This window comes from Protobothrops mucrosquamatus, unplaced genomic scaffold, assembly GCF_001527695.2.
Source record: "Protobothrops mucrosquamatus isolate PMUCROS unplaced genomic scaffold, P.Mucros_1.0 scaffold_131, whole genome shotgun sequence".
Taxonomy (NCBI): Eukaryota; Metazoa; Chordata; class Lepidosauria; order Squamata; family Viperidae; genus Protobothrops; species Protobothrops mucrosquamatus.
This window is the reverse complement of record NW_015386207.1, coordinates 203,326-221,455: the sequence shown is the minus strand read 5'-3', so window position 1 is coordinate 221,455 and position 18,130 is coordinate 203,326. Positions and strand designations below refer to the sequence as shown.

Here is an 18,130-nt window from a genome sequence, read left to right as displayed (position 1 = left end):
ATTATTAACAGGAGGATCTTCTTTTTGTTCTTGGGCTACAAGCAATCCACAATTTCTCCCAAGAGATGTGATGTGATTCAACTGGAAAAACAATCTCTCCACCCTTGTGGCTTCATTCGTTTCAGCAAGGAATGAAGGATGTGTATATGGGGGGTGGGGGTGTAAACTACCAATGTAAGATTAGTGTTCAAATTGTGTTAAACACTGATACAGAGAAATTACTTTTTGCAAAAGCCCTGTGGCATTCAGGAATGTGGCACATGTTCAAATGTTACAGTATTCAAATCCACAAAAGAAAAAATAACCCTCAAGTTTAGCAAGCTAGAAAAAAACAACTTGTGATCTTTGCCTGAACGGAAAGAGCTCTGATATCAGCCTCCAAAATGTTTTGCTTTTTTAATTCATCTCTACCATTTTATCAGAATTTTTTTCAAGTTAAATATTTTCATATTTAGACCCCTCAAATATTGCCAAATATAAGTACAACAAAAATGGGACTTAAAGCCAGTGTAGTTAAGCAACAGCATTATTCCAGAGAACCTTGAGCCAAAAATTAAATCTTGCACCTGGGATCCTAGGAACATAAGAAGTGTTGGAGAACAAAGGGTCTTGGTGCAAGACAGAAATTTAATTAAACAGCGGTTAAGAAAACATCTAAGGGATATAATGACTATTTCTTCTGTTCATATTAAGCTACTTCATTAAGTTGCAAGATATACATTCAGAGTCATTTACTATTTACAAACATAGACAATTTCCCTGTGTATTTGAACAAATCAATCATTTAAAAATAAACAAGTTCTTTGACTGGTTGCCACCCTTAATTTTAAGAAATAACATCTTTCCCTCTAGAATAGGCATGATCGCCTATGGAAGCATTCCAAAATCCTCTTACTTTTCATATTAAAATTTGTTTCTCAAACTCGTAAGTAATGTTTAACTATATCTTTTTCACAGTGCACTTTTGACTTCTTTCTTTTTACACACTGTAGGAGCAAGCAAAAAAGCCTTGCTTATTGGCAGTTGCCCTCAGATTTACACAATGAAAACAGCGCAGTCTGACAAAATTACAAAATCATTTATTAAGCCTTTCACAAAGTTGACTTAACACACAAGATAGCTTTCCAAAATAAAATTATGAGCAAAATCATAAAATTAGTAACCTTCTTTCACACTCGTAATCTTCTGATTACTTATTTTACATTGTCAATTGGTAACAGCATCAGGGATTAATTGTAGCATATGCAAATTTCATTTGTATGCAATGACTGGATTTGAGGACTGATAGGAGGAGCTTGTGGCCAAATAAATGAAAGTGCTGAAGCATACGTGCAGCATATAAAGATAACTGGGCAAATATAAAAATTACATTCAATACTGAATACAGATTTTTACACAATGTAGACTAAGCATTAAGAAAGTTGAATTATATGCACATAACCTACAGTTCATATCTGGGTTACAGAGAAGGGAAGATTTAACTAATCAGTAGAAAAAATAAAGTATAACATATCCAGCCAATTCAAAAAGTTTTCATTGGCTGCTTCATAAAGAAGCACACATTGGAGGACATCCTTCAAACTATCCATTTCCAAGCATCAATAGTAATTATGGAAATATTAATGTACAGATGGGCAATCATCTTTAGTGCTTATTACCAGACACAAGAGAAGGCCTTGACCAGACATAATGTAAGTATATGGTCTGCCATAAGAATAAGCCTCAGTGAGCCCCAGATGTTCGCCTCTAATGTTAGCCTCAAAAGTTTTAGAATTAATTTCTGTTTGTCAAATTATCTAAACTCAGTCCAATTTCACTCTATAGTTTATGTGATTTGCCTATAAGATTAACCACAATATGGGGTTCAGACTATACACTAAACTTTGGTTAACATAAAAAGGAAGCCTTCAATCTCTTTGTAACTGCATAAGGACAAGTCTCACTGAAGCTAATTATTGTCAGAATGAAGCTGTTGTAGTATACTAAAAATAATCATTCTATTAAAACTACCTTTACTACAATTAAATGAAACTTTTAAATATTGTGTCCTCAAATGTTGAATCTTAGAGTTCAAGGAACATAGGAAAGCTGTGGGAGACCTGAGTGTTTCAAAAATTATGTGCATACGTTTGAACTCCCAGCATTAATGCAAGGCCCTTCTCTATTTAGGCATTTGTTTAGGCATTTGAGTATCAACTGGGAATTTAGCCTTCTGAATTCTCACCATCAATACAAGCTGTTCTACAGATTCTAAGCAAGTCAATACAGCCCATGCTTCATCACTTTATAGCTAGATTCCTCATATGAGGGGGGTTGTTTTGCCCCAACTTGGATATTATACTCTTCATTCAACTAGATTATAGAATGGTAGACAAGTTCACAGATGCAAATCTAATGGTTTATTTAATAAATATAGTCAAACAGGCAGGAGAGAAAACAGTGCCGAAACTGTGACTTACTAAGCACATTACTCAATATAATTTTTTGCACAAATAATATTCAGCATGTTATTTATAAATTCTCAGGTGCTATTGAATTCCCACACAATTCTGTCAATGGACTTCTGTATAAAACAATTAAACATACTATTATATAAAAATAGAAATATGTTGTGGGATTTTACAAAACTTTATAGCTAAGTTGACATTTCTCTAAAATTGACACCACTATAGAAAGAATATTGTATAAAGTAAAAAATGTACTGGAAATACCTTTTGTACTATTTGTCAGGTCTTGGTTTTAGACATTTAAAATAAAGTCACCTGCAATTCATTTACATCTTGAGGTCAGCTGTGTATGAATGTTGTTATTTCAAATGAATAGCTAGCCTATTCTCCCAATTTGTGCTTTTAGAACACAGTTTATTTTTAAATCCACGTCCTATAGTTTAAAAATGTTAGTGAATGATCTAAGGATTTAAATATCAAATCACAACATTACAGGAAATAACATGATCTGAGACAAGAGTTTTCACTTAACCATACCTGATAATTATAAACATTTAACAATATCATACAAGTTTGAAAGTAGTTTAGCTATCAATCCATCTGAAAGATTAATTTCTTAAAAGCCCCCATTTGTTTTATTCATTTTGTGGGAGCACCATGCTTGTGATCAACTCACAATAATCATTACGCAATAGTGCTGAATCTGTCTTCATCTTGCGTCTTAAGGAAATTTTCTTTGTGCAAGGAGCTGCTGGACAGCCCTCAGTTCTAGGGATGAAATCACAACCCTTATTACTGAAATCCCATTATACAAGAGCAATTAATCCTAACAGCACCAACTGTTTCTTAGATCATCATGCCAGAGGTGCAAGGTTATTTTTTTTCCTGCAACAGTGCAATCATTACAAGGCACTGCTTGGTGTATAACATTTTGCATTGCTTTTAAATAGTTACTAACATTTCAGAATTTATAATATATAGAATAAAGGTGAACTATCAGTTTCAAAGTTTGGTTAGATGTCCTTTTCAATCTGCTAACCAAATTACCAGTTTCATACAGGTTTAATTCCCCCATCCTAATATTAAAAGAATTCATACTATGGAATACTTATTAGTACAAACTGCAAAGAAAACAATTGTGCTATATTTTCTAATCTTCCTGTTCAGAGAAGGGGAACTGCTGACCAATTCACTTGTAGAAAGAAAATCAAGTATACGTGGCTGGAAAGTATTTGCAACAGTCAATCCCTGCAGAAAGAGTAATGACATTTTTGGAGGTTTAAATACTGAGGCACATATGATTCAAAGGTTTTTGAGGCAAATTTAATGGCTAGGGTAGATTTCTCAGGAGAAGTTGTAACTAGAGGTTTTTCATACAACTCAAGTTCAAACACCAACTGTAATATAAAAACATTTTCTTCCATTATTTAGTCACTGCTGTCATCATCATCATCATCATCTGATATGTCATTTAAAGGAGGCTTTGGTGACTGGCTATAAGAGTCTGATCTTGTGGGCTGGCATGTTGACATCTCTCCCATGGAAAGGAATTCATAACAAAAGTCACAGATTCGCACAGGCTTGGAAGACTGACTGGGAATAAGAAACCTCTTTTCAGAGCAGGGTCCACAGACAACAAATCCACATTTCCGACAGTGGTGTCGACGATTCACAGGGGTAAATTTTGCTTTCTGGCAGCGCATGCAAATAGTGGCTTCTGAGTCGGGTACCCAGACAGCTGCATGCTCATTACTGGGCGTCTTCCCACTTTTGGACAGCAAATCAGAAACACATTTATTTATGTGGTTCATCCATTCAGATTTTTCTGTGGCAGTAGCAGCATATACTGCAAAAGATTTAGTTGGAGTTTTGATAAGCCATCCATTCCGCAAATCCCCCTCATCTTGGATAGATTCAATAGTGACGTTTTCGAGAGGAATGATATGTTGCTTATTATATTTCTTCTTCTGGATAACAATGTTACCATATACAAGGATATCATTGAATAAAAAAAACTGCCTTGCTTTTGGTTTCTTCCTACACAGCTTTGTTAATACTCCTTCACCAATGAGTACACGGCCAGGAATGGTCAGAGGCTGACCAGCAGCTCCAAAACAGTTCTCCACTACGCTTATTCGCCTAGTATTTGCTTCACTGTTTGCCAAGCGATCCACCATTTTTTACCACGTTCCTAAAACAGAGAAGAATAAATAGTTAAGTCACTGCAGCTATTCAATCAGAAGCTATATATGAAGTATAACATATATATCTGACGCCACCCCACCCTTATTTAAATATATACAGGATGTTTTCAAAAATAAGAGGAAATTTCTAGAGTATCAACTAAAACCCAAAAACACTCTAAGAATTGGAGACAATCTTCCACTCCCAGTGTATGTACAGAGTAAAAATGACGACCCTGAAGGCGTTGTGCAAGAAAAAAGGAGTGAAGCATTTTTTAAATCCAAAACAAGATAACAAACAGAAGCAGCTCAATCCCTAGCCTCCCTAATACACTGAATTATAAGAAGGAGGAAGAGATACAGCACCATCCCTCTTGCAAGATCTTGTTATTATAGCCAATTTCAATAGAAATGGTTGTAGTCTTCCTGTGGAGTTGTTTTCTGAGTCTGGTCTACCAGCAAGACCAACAATATATTGATGCAGGAGAACCCTGTTGAATTTGGTAGGGAACATTGCTACTTGAAAGCTGTGACTTAAATTTTCAATTAACCACTTTGTGGTTCATTTAAATTGTGTATGAAATAAACGAGACAGATTGTGAGCTAATAGAACCAAAACCTACACAATATTGGAAGTTGCAGATTTTACTTGAGACAAATCCAGACAAGTCTTGTGAGGCAAGTAGGACTAACTAGTATGCCTCTCTCTTCTCCCCACCTCTCTTTGTGTGGCCTGTGGCTGTGCTACTCCCAAAATTTTCTCGCTCCTCCTTTTCTCTTACTTCTTTTACCCATGCTCCGATGTTCCCTATAATTTTTAATATGTTGTGTGTGGAAAAAAAATTATACAGCTTTCCCCCAAATCAAGCTCAAATTTGTGTACTACTATAAAAGCAAATTATAAACATATATAAAAGCAACATGGAAGAATGTTTATATAAATTTCTTAAAGCACAGAAACTAGGAAGTGTAGTACGTCACATACATACATGCTTAAAAGTTGTGCCTTTAGGTAATTTGTTACTCCTGAGAACTGTAGGGATTAGCCCAAGATCACCCAGCTGCTTATGTGCTTAAGAAAGGGCTATAACTCACATTTTTTTGGTTTCTAGCCTGAACCATTATCCCAAACTGACTCTACACGAATATGCTTATAAATCAACATAAGAATTGCTAGCCATGGATAATTACAATCAATACTTTATACACATTTACAATTGTTTCAGGAGGAACTGATATTCTAATGAAATAAAACTAGAAGCTACAAAAATCTCCTTTCTCATTTATACTTATACTTTTACATGTAGTTTACCCCACGTGCTTATTTTTATATTAGAATGCGCAGGTAGTAATCCTATCATTCAGTATACTTTTGCAACTATTATGTTATCTAAAATATAGTTCAACTGTTACTCAAAGATGCCTGGACCTATTAAAGGAAGAAGAGTATATGCTTTTTTAGAAATAATAAAAAATAATAAATTAAAATGAACACAAGAGGTTCAAGAGAATAGATGCTTGACAGTAACAACACCTGAACTGGAGGATGGAAGTATAATATCTGCAAATTCAATATATTACAGCAGCCTGTTGAAATTGAATACTTAAAAAACAACAACCCCAAGGATCAGGATATAAGCACTGGAGCCATGGTAATCACTCAGTTGTAATGAGATTTTAAATAGATTAATGTATTCACAAGAAAATCTCTTTTAGCACTTGTTTAAGGAGAAACAGAAAAAACAATTTTGAAGGAATCTAATATATTTATACTCACCACATTTGCTCAGTTTGGATAGCAACTTTAATTGGAATTCTAATTTAAAAAAACTTATGAGCAATGTTGTTCAAATCAGGATAATCAAAGTGTTCTAGAATAGTGAATGCCAACAAATAGCAGAAATGGAATTCCTTGCACTTTCTAGCTGCTTTTAAAATATATATATAGCTTGCAAATTATTAAAACTATTTCTATGGTGAATGAAATTATTCTGAGAAAAAATGGATCTTTCTAAACACTAAAACAAGAAACACTCATTCAAAAGAAAGAGCATGCCTGTTCTGCTATTTTAATAGATTGGCTATAATGACTTTATAATTTATCACCTTCTATGAGAAGGCAACCCTGTGTGGCAGGATGGAATTACTGCGCATTAGACTGGTTTTACAACTTATCTCACTTTAGTACTTTATTACACCAAAAGAATCAAGAGGTGGCTCTAAACAGTATAAGATTGAGAAACACTTATCTATTTGATATCTGTACATCTCTACACTCAGATTCAATCTTTCTCCAGCATAGGAGATGGAGAATCCACCAGTGGATTCTCCATCTCCATGCTGAGAAAAGGCATTCAGGTAAGGCAATGCCCCTTCTCAAAATCAAGAATTCCAGTGTAACAAATTCCTCCCAAAATTTCATTATTCCCACTTTATTAAATCTTCCATATTGAGCTGATCTCATACTCTGATACTCTTTTGCCTTTCTCCATCCTCTGAAGAAGTAAAATAACAAAAAAAGTCAGAAACTTTCTGAAGAGATTATGATTGGCAGAGTTTGTCCTAATGAGAAGTCACAATTTTGTGCAGGGGACCTTGGTGCTCTCTGAGCTTGCTTGTTTTCTTGCAGCCGTTTCATTACCCAAGTAGATAACATCATTAGTGCTAGTGCCTTCTTCATGCCTTTTTGAAAGATCTGTCACACCTTCTCTTTATACATAGTGAATTGTCACATACATTAACAATAAATTTTGCTTTTATTTAATCCTTCTATTTAGGCATTTTCTATATGAGAATTTTAAACCAGTTAGAAAGTAGCTCCAAGCACCTGTATTCCTACAATTAAAACAACTCTCCAGCACCAACTCAGTTGCAGTGAGGTGAAATGATTATCACAAAGCTGGGTTGTTTTCTGGTTTTTAAATGCTATGACTCTGTTCCCTCACTGGAGGGAACTCTTGGCTCACCTCTCCAAGTTTCTGAGCTTCAGATTCCATAAGGGAAATATTAGATTGACAGATTCGTTGTTCCTCCTCAGTAACCTAAACAAAACAGCAGGACTATAAGTGTTTTGTTAAATCTCCCCCTTCTCAACAAAGGAGGCTGACATGGTCTTTTTTCTTTTAATTCACTCATTTTTACATAAAGTGGAAGTGAAAAGGGTTTTATTGCTGCAGGAGTCCCAGCAGTTTAGGACCTTCAAACTGAAGATGTAGATATGACTATTTTACCATATTATTCCACTTCCCATTCTACTACTTTTCTTTCATGTGAATGAACTGTATCTTTCAACTACTGTACTCCAGATGTGAAAATCCTTGCATCAGACCTCAGCTATGCCTATAAAGTCATATGACATTCCCATGTAAAGTTCAATCTCATCTTTATTCCACTTTAACACAGTGCTTTTCCACCTTTTTCAGATTATAGCACACTGTCAACATGTTCACTTGTGTGGATATAAATCTCATAGGTGGGACTTCCAGGTTACAAAACTGGAAGTCTTGCGACATCACAGGTTGCTGAGACTTGAGAGGAGAAATGGAGGCAGTCCAGCTCTGGCGATGTCATAGCAATGGGGCTCTAGCTATGCAGCTATGCAACACTTCCTGTCATTTATTTGTGGCTCACTGATGCGACACATGCATAGACCTTTTGCAGCACCATAGCTGTTTAACATAAAGCCAATAAAGGTATTAACTTTGATTTGAAAAGTTCATCCTGATTTTCACTGAACAACCCACTACTGTACAGTGTTTCTCAATCTCAACAACTTTAAGGTATGTGGACTTTGACTTTGAATATTCCAACCAATGTGCTGCCTGGAGAATTCTGGAAACTGAAATCCACACATCTTAAAGTTGCTGAGGTTGAAAAACACTGATTAACTAGACCCCAATCTAGTTATTCTTCCATTTATTCCTATAAAATACAACATCCTATTTCTGGGCTTTGACATCTAATCCAAACCATAACTAACACTTTACTATACTATACACTTTACTCTCCTTTTAATCTAATGTCCTCATTCAGTAATAATTATATCAGGAATGCTACACTTGCATCCTCTACTGAGCAGGGACTGGAGTGGACTAGATCTGAAAAATCCATTCCAATTCTCTAATCAGTTCTGCTTTTCATCTTAGAAATGAAAACCATTGGTCTTGAGCCTTTCTTATATATAGGCTTCTTTTCCTAAATACAAATGAATGTTATTTATTATTACATTTATATGCCTCATCTCTCAATTACAAATGTAACACAAAACAATGCAATATTTTGCAGCTTTATCCGAAATAAGTGGTAAACATTTGCAAAATCTGACTGTGCTCAATAGTTCAGAGTTGAATTTCTCTACATAAACATTAGGAACAAGACTTAATTATAGCACATGAAGAGAAGAAATTGATTGTTATTTTTGTTAAGTATCTCACAGAAAAAAGAAAAAGTAAAATTGTAGACGAAAGATACCAAGAATATAATTATTCATTTCACAAGAGCCTAATATAAATTGTGATTGAATCCAGAATGTGGAATTTTAAAATTCCTAGTTGAGTCAAGTGTTTCAGTTTTTAAATTAAAGATTATTAGTTAAAAATGATCTTTGGGGAACTGGGAAAGAACAAAGGAAATAAATGAATTATGACCCAAGTATCAGTTCTCTTAATAATGCTTTTATCCAAAGAACAGAGAAAGAGTCCAAAGTTCCAGTTATCTAGTAATTCCTATTGTTGGCTACACCACAATGGATTTCACAAATACAGCCATTTTTCTCCTGTCAAAGAAAAAAGGCACCACCTTAGCATGCATAAACATATAGGTGGAGTGCAGAACAGTTTTAAATGAAGGTAATAGTAAGGTTTTAATGATGCTGAACTACAATTACATTAATGGAATGCTACAGTCACAATCACAGACAACCACCTGCTTCCAGGAAGTTTTAGAATTCAGGAAAATATTTCCTTAACTATAATACTCACTGATAACCTTGATGAGTTTGTCACTAAACTAATTTCACACAATGAATTAAGCCATGATTTATTTTAATTAGGTTGAATAGACCACAATGGTTGGTTCTCTGATGCCCATAGTTCAGTTTACAAACTATAATGACTTATATAAGACTGCACATTAAATCAAAACCAAATAAATCACATTATGATCTACTGCAACGTATGATCTTTCCCTCAAAGTAATCCAATTATCATGGTGAATTTGTGGAAAATATGGAAGGTTACCGATAAACCATCTCAGGAAAAGAAACACAATAACATGAAATTAGAATAGTACCAAATATGTTAAAATTACTTCTGTGCACTTTCAATCAATTACTCATCCACTTAGCAGTAAGCAATTGTTCAATGTATACTTCAATTATTTAAGAAGGAAGACATACAGTATTCATTGTTATCTAATTACTGCTGTCTAATTTAAATTCCAGATATGCACAAGAAAAAAAATGATCATGTGGATGTATATAATGCAAGATACTTGGACAGAAGTTTGTCTAGAAATGTTACAGTATTATCTTAGGCTTAAAAATTGTTTATATATATATATATAAAATTGTTTATATATATATAAAACTATATATATATATATATATATATACACACACACACACACACACACATACACACACATACATATTATAAGGATTCAATCATTTTTTCTAAGAACTTTAGATTCTTTCCTTTTGATTAACTCCCGGGCTTTCCACTATATTTTCTTGCCAACACAGACTAACATAGCTCTCTTCCCATAACATCATGTTTTCAGTTATTCCAATGTAGTAGGCCACAAATCAAATTTACTGTTAGTAAAAAGTTTGATATAAAGTATTTCCAATACTAGTTACAATACACTATTTTCCTTTATTTAAAAAAAGCTATTTGTGGCAAATTCCATATGTCTGCCATGACACAACTTCGGTTGCCTTTGCCAGTACTTGACAGAGCTGTTGAGACCATTTACACAAGTGGTAAAAATAGATAGTTGGCATAGGTGTACATTCAAATCCACTGCAACATCCTTAAACTACATATGCTAAGTTAGAAACATCTTCTGAATATGAGTAAAATACTTTCTAGATATTTATGTTTGGCATGGAAGGATAGGGAAGGAGAGGATAGTTGGTGGCAGAACAAATATATGGGCTATATGCCTTGCAGTTTTATTATCATGCTTGCCCGAACTCCTGCCAACCTAGCAGTCTGAAAACATGCAAATACAAGTAGATAAATAGGTACCACTTTGGTGGGAAGGTAACAGCATTCCATGCACCTTTGGCTGTATAGTTATGCCGGTCACATTACCACTGAAGCGTCTTCAGACAATGCTGGCTCTTCAACTGTGAGTCAGAGTTAAGCACCACCCCTTAAAATTGGACATGACTGGCATAATCTTTTCCATAATCGGATTATAATACTGGGATTACCCAGGAAAGTTCCATTAACAATGTGCACAAAAAGTTGGTCTGACAGATGAAGCTTTGCAGCCATACAACATTCCAATACTATAAGAAATTCACGATCCCCCATTGATTTTGATGCTGCTTATATAGCATTTTCTGTTTTGAATCATATTAAAATGATAAATAGCAGTGTTTTGCAGGAATAACCAATAATATGACATTAACTTGATAGCATACAGGGAAACTTTGTCCCTTGCTACCTTACCAAATTGAAAAAGGTGGAAATTTGAGTGTTTCATTTATGGAATAATGTCTATCTACTTATTGGTATTTAATATTATAACCACTAATTTAATACTGCATATAGCCTGGAGTATAATAGCCAATACAGTGGTATCCAATGTGATATCCAGTATAGAATATATAAATATATACTAATATTTGTCTATCACCCTTGTACATTTTGAAAAGACCAAAATCTATTCTTTAGTAGACTCTTTCAGAAGTAAAGGTGTCAAGAGATATCCACAAATAAATTATATTATCAGATCATCTGCTCCATACTTGTAGCCCCTTTTTTGCCTAATATTCTACCCACTTATACAAATTAACTGAATTGATCCAGTTTGTATCTAGCAAAATACGTAGCCCCCAAAATGGGGGGAGGAGTTGCCCATTATCACAATAATAGGACTAAGATCTCATGACAAGATTTCTCATAAAGGTAAAACTAAAGAACCATGACAGGGTATAATAGTCGAAAAGCAGATGAAGCAAATGAAAATAAATATAAATAAAAAATACTCTGCTAAAGGGAAGCCACAGAGTAAGTAACCATGTCCTTAGCTTTCGGCTGTATTCTGAATCATCTTTAGAAGTCTAGAAACTATTATTTCTCATTTCCTTACAGAAGCTCATTTAAAGTTTTAAAAGTCACTTGAAACAGATACATCTATACAGTATTTTCTACAAGATCATCCAAAACAACCCTCTAATTAGAGAAATAGTACACATACTACACAAGTATAAGTGATAACTAATCTTTTCATATTATCAATCACCAGTTTCAAGCTAAAGTGATGTCCAGTGCAAACTCTTCAACATTGCCTCTGAACAGATATTTTATATATAGGTGCATGCTTTTCATTTTTTTATTCTATTAATCAACTGCCAGTATTGTCGACAAGAAGGGTGAAAAAAGTCAAGATGGTGGTCACAAGTGCTTCAATCACTATTTTGACTTTTCTTTACCCATTACAGATAGTCATTTATATAGTACATCTGAGTACTGTAGATTTTCAACAGATTTCTTATAAGAAAGTAATTAGTCAACCAATTCCACATATATCAATATGGATGTAATATAAGCAAAGGCAGAATCATACATAATTCACAATAAAATAAATAAATTACTTAGTATTCTATATTTAATTTGCTATACTTAAATTTTAAATATCTTGCTGAAAGATTAATATCAATTCAAGCACTTTCTAGGAAAGGAATATAAAGAAATCAGATTAGTATTATATATAGAGAGAGTTTAGCTTTATCCTCACATGAAGAAATTATTAACTATAAAAAAATTAAGGTATTTTTGTTGTGCTTACCTTTCTCATACTTTTTCTAAGTAATACCATTTAAAACATTTATTATATTACTATCCCAAATCTGTGTCTCAGCTACAGTGACTGAAATGAAATCTTTTGCTGTATGTAGTTGCTGAAACTCAATCTATTAATAAATATTAAAAGGAATGCACAGTAGTGATAAATGGGCTATGCAAACAGTCTGGTGTGTTCCCTATTGTGGGCCTGCTCACTCTCTTATAATCCCTTCCTCTTCAATTTTTCCCCCTCAAGGAGAGGGGGGACAAATTATTTCTGTAGGCAATCTTTCTTGTGCCTGAGCCATTTTTTTTCTTATATTCTCCCTCACAAAGCAGAGAGAATGGAGAGGAATGGATTATAAGAGAAAAAGTTAAGCACACAATGAGGAATATACTGGGTGGTTTGCACAATGTGCTTGTGGCTCCCAGTGCCTGAGCATGCTCAGAGCTGCTGATACCACCACATCCCTTTCAATGTGTACTCCCCACTGTGTGCCTGCCTACTCTATTGTAATCCCTTCCTTTCAACCTTCCATTTAGGTTTGTAAAAGAAAAGAAAAAAAAAGGTTGGGGACAGGAACAGACATACTGGTTGCAATGGCAATCACATCACTGAGGGATGCTGTGAAAGTTATAAATACAGGCTCGGTCAAAAAGTTATTTTTTCAGCATCACTGTAATTTCGAACCTACCCCAATGATGTTCAGGAAACTATTCAGACTTTGGGGCAAAGGGTAAGTTGGATGGACTTTCTGTGGTTTAATGTGTTTCTGGGGCCATTTGCAATTCTTTCTTTTTTTTGTTAAAAACTTTTTGTTTTTAATTATTTCTAAGGGAATTGCATGGCCTATAAATTGTATAAATGCAAAGAACAAAAAAAAACCCACAATACTAATCAAAATCAAAACAAAGGATCCAGTTGCTCAATACAGTGAAAAGTATATTGACAGACTAAAATCTTATTTTAAATTGCATTTTATTTTTTTTCTCCAAATGGACAAATCTTATTACACATGGATTCTCTATAGAGGTAAAATAGAATAGAGTACTTTTAAGTACTCCAGAATCTACCAGAGAAAATAAAAAGTGGGGAATGGGGTTAATAGCCAGGAATTCTAAAAATTGGGCCATGGTAATTTAAGTCTGAGTGCTATAATGTTACTCTTCTTCTCTTGATGAGTAGGTATTATATAGCCGGAGTCAGGGAACTTCTCCATTATTTACTGACCACTTCATGGCCACACCTTATTTGTATAAAAGACATAACTAAATGACCTGGATATCTCTAAATTTGCTTTTAGATTCCTAAATAGCACATAAGAGCATAATAAGTTCAAGAATTTCCACACAACTAAAGAACAGGTATCCAGGTTAAACCATTCAAGTATTATGTTAGAACGTACCCATTAAGAATCTGACAGGTTATAGACAGTGGTGAAATCTGAAGCTGACCTGAAAGATTATTTTACAAATGAAGACAAATTTAATATTTTAACTATGCTGAAATCATTAGAATTTTGGGAAATGATTTCAATGGCAAAATTAGATAAAAAGTAAATAATACATATAAATGTATGTTCAATTCTACACTGGAATTATCTGGAAATTCATTTTTTCAAAAAATGTAAATCATATGAGTGAAAAGAGACAGAGAAGCATCCCTCTTCCTTCACAGCAGGAAAGAATTCTTTTAGGCAGTTATGATCTTCTATTTACTCCCTTCCAAAATTCAGGAATACATAATCAAATGTACAAAACGAGATTTGCCACTGATTTATTGCATGAAAATTTAAATCTTTGCAATGCATAGGAAGTTTTCAATTAACAAAAACAAATCCCACAATTAACAATTACCAAGGCAAAAAAAAAAATCCACAAGGCCCTAAAACAGCAAGTTTTAAGATCTTTTCTTATTCTCAGTAGTCCAATTTGGACAAAACAATAAAGTCTGGTCAGTTTTAAACCTCTGAATTTAAGAATCACATTCTTAAACTTATGGTGTTACTAAGCCAGTTCAGAATATAAAGACACAACAGTAAAGTCACATGATCATGGAATAAATACAGATGTTGCTCAATTGGTATGGCAACATGTATCAAAAAGTATACTGCTGATCTACCAACAGCCTAATATTTGGGCAAATAAAAAAATCCTAACATTTCTCTTTCTGCAAGTGAATCTGAGACTATTAAACTGATTTCTGAAGATCTGCAGCAATACAAAAAGCCAAACTATGCACCTATATTTCAGTTAAAAAAATCCAGTCATACAAATGAAATTTATGATTTTCCAAAGTCTATGCACTGCAATAATTAGATAATAGTAGTTTCATTATTTGTTTTTTGTTGTTTTAGAACACAATTTATAATTTGTAAGCTACCTACCTAGTTTATATATAAAACAGAGAAGCTTTCACTACAAATTGCAAGAATAATTTATTTATTTATTATTTCAATTTATATCCCGCCCTTCTCCCGAAGGACTCAGGGCGGCTCACAACATTATTAAAACAAAGAAAGACCCACACACCCCACCGAATAAAACCAAATTAAAACCAAAATTTTTATGTTGTGATAATTAAAATTTCTAAAAAACCCGGTTTAAAAATCCTCCCTAGGCCAGGCCCGCTTGTTGGAAAAGCCATGTCTTGAGGGCGCGGCGGAAAGTAAGGAGATCCGGAATAATCCGGATCTCGGGGGGTAGTTCGTTCCAGAGGGCAGGGGCACCCACAGAGAAGGCCCTCCCCCTGGGGGTCGCCAGCCGACATTGCTTGGCCGACGGCACCCTGAGGAGACCCNCCTGGTCACGGCCGACAAATGGTCATCCAGTGCCAGCCGCGAATCCAGGAGGACTCCCAAGTTGCGCGCCCTCTCCGAGGGGGCCAAAGTTTCGCCCCCTATAGTCAGCGATGGTGTCAGCTGACTATGCCGAGGCGCTGGCAACCACAGCCACTCGGTCTTGGAAGGGTTGAGCCTGAGTCTGTTCCTCCCCATCCATGCAATGGGTAAAACTCAAATTTATATCCGCATATGTGTTTGTAAAAAGTGCAGATGTCAGCAGTATCATTTTAAAAGGAAATAAAACTAAACATAAATCATTGCAATGATTCATGACATTTTATTTGCCTTTAATTAAATATGCTGCAAACTGCTGGCTCAAGAATGTGCCCATTTACTTATGTTACTCTTATGAACTCTACTGGTTGTCATTTTTTTTCTATTTTTTTATGTATACATGAAATACTTTTGTAGCCAAAACATCCACATGAAACGGATTGGTGAAGATCCAAGATTTGCAGAAGTACACAAAATATATACTATAGGCAAAAAAATTATTAAGAATTTCCCCTTTGAAAGGGTTATTCAATTTCACATACATTTTAACAACCACAGTTCTTGTCCTATTGAATAAAAGAAATCAGAATAATTTTCTAAAAATAAAATACTTAAGAAGGTAAGATAATCTGTACTTACAAAAAAGGAAAACATCAGATTAAAGCATTAAAATCACAGCAAGTGAAATCTTGTTCGTAAAAATGAACTAATAACTGTTTTCACAAACATATAAAACTGTTAACAAAAAGCAATCCTACAGAAAGCCTGAAACTGTAAAATAAAAAAGGAAACCATTTGAATGAACTATGTTCATTAGTAGGTACTATTTAGGCATCTTATAAAACTGTTTCTAGATAATTGTACTTTTAAAGATGGGATTACCTTGTTTAGGAAAACAAGTTTATTTATTTAGAAAATTTATCTGCCACTTATCTTTACTGAATAAACCACAATTATATGAACGCACTCAATTATATTGTAAATCAATGTGTTAAATGAACCTAAGTAGAACAGTTTCACTGATAATGTAACAGTGAATTTTGGCTGGTGTAACCTCATGTTCTATCAATATTAATTCTGCCTCATCTTAAGTGATGTTTTTGAAGTTAAGTAACTCTGAGTTCCGTAAATAAATAAGGAAGTGACACTCCAATATTATTAAAGGCTGATAAGGAACCAGCATTTTCATTTCAGGTTCAGTACAGAAACTGGCATCAGTTCTTTCTCCAAGACATCCAAGGAGAGAGTAATCTTTTTTTTAATACCGGCATTTGAGAATATCTCGGGCTGGGCCCAACTCATAGAAAGAATACAAGACTAAACCCAAGAGACCTAACTTTTCTCAAAGAGGAATGAATCCACGCCTAGCTCACCCTGTTGACAGGCGGAGGAAGTTCACTGCTTCCCGATACAAAACAACCGCCGCTCCATCACGAAACTCGGGGGAAAGAAAGGCAACACACACGCGTCCTTTTTTTCTTTTTCTTTTACAGACGGGCTTTCTTCGACTTCCTTCTCCTTTCCCAAAATGTCGCTCACGAGACCTTTTGGTTCCAGCGCCAGAACGAAACCCCAAAGAAAAAGGAAAAAAAAAAAAAAAAAAGCGAGGGATCGAGACCGACGGTCCCTCGATCCGGAGAAAGGGCGCGGGTGTTGGGACGGTGCGGGTGTGTGGAAAACAAGGTTATCTGGTTCGCCGAGAGGAAAGCAGAACGCGCGACACGCCGATCCGGGACTCAAAGGTGCAACGGAGAGCCGAGGAGGCGCTCCCACCTCCCTCTTCTGGATGGAGACATTTTGCGAGCGCTTTGAGGCGACCCTCCGCTTGGCTGTAGAACCGAGGGGACTCGTCCCCCGCTTCGTGCGGAGGGCTCCTCCGAGGGAGCCCCAGGGAAGAGGGGGCAAAGACTGTCCCAAAAGGGAAAGAGCTCTCCAAGGCCGCCCCTTCTCCGTCAGGTTCCCTGCCGCCCTCCTGCGGCCGGGCGTCCCGAGGCAAAGCCAAGTCAGGCGCCGCTACCGCCTCGACGCGAGGGCTCCGGGGATGCCTGAACTCCCCCACGGCCTCTCCACCGCGGCTCGACGGCCCCAACCGACGGCACCTTAACGAGCAACCAGAGGGAGGGAGGGAAGAAAGCGTGGCAGAGAAGGAAATGGACCCCCGTCCTGCCGCTCTCGTTCCCTCGCGACTAAAAGATGCCCGGGCTCCGCCGAGTACCTTCCCCAACATGGCCGCGAATCCCCCTCCGACGGGGAAACTTTCCTGAGCTCCGCCGCCCCTCCGTCAGCCTCTCCCATCACCTGACTCGCTTCCCGACGGGCTTCCCGAGCCCTGCCGCCCAAGTGCGCCGCTTACTTAGCAACCGAAGCGCGCCTTCCCCAGGTCAGCGGCTGGCCGATCTCTCTCTCTCTCTCTCTCTTCGGGCTTCCTCCGCCGCCGCTGCTGGGACTAATCTGCTACCGACGCCCCGCCTGCCGAGGCGCGCACACACCCAAACCGGCCTCCCCACTGCGGGGAGGAGTCCCAGCTTCGACCACAGCCGCCCGCCCGCCCGCCCGCTCCATTCCCGGAGGAAACTTGAGAGGCGGAGCCAACGCCATCTTGGGAGAATCGGCGGACGGAGCGGATTGGCCGCTTGAAGGGAAAGAGG

General features: G+C 36.3%; 1 protein-coding gene across 1 annotated transcript; it reads right to left on the bottom strand.

Annotated features, from left to right (window-relative positions):
• Positions 1 to 1,065: 1,065 nt before the first annotated feature.
• PLEKHF2 (pleckstrin homology and FYVE domain containing 2) lies at positions 1,066 to 17,904 on the bottom strand. The gene is made up of 2 exons (XM_015817876.1): positions 17,836 to 17,904; positions 1,066 to 4,638 (listed from the first exon to the last, which is right to left on the bottom strand). The coding sequence occupies exon 2, from the start codon at positions 4,622 to 4,624 to the stop codon at positions 3,875 to 3,877; it is 750 nt and encodes a 249-aa protein (XP_015673362.1). The 5' UTR covers positions 4,625 to 4,638; positions 17,836 to 17,904; the 3' UTR covers positions 1,066 to 3,874.
• Between the last annotated feature and the right edge of the window lie 226 nt (positions 17,905 to 18,130).

Excerpts from the sequence above, each read along its gene's own strand:
- PLEKHF2 (XM_015817876.1), bottom strand. The coding sequence starts at position 4,624 with ATGGTGGATCGCTTGGCAAACAGTGAAGCAAATACTAGGCGAATAAGC.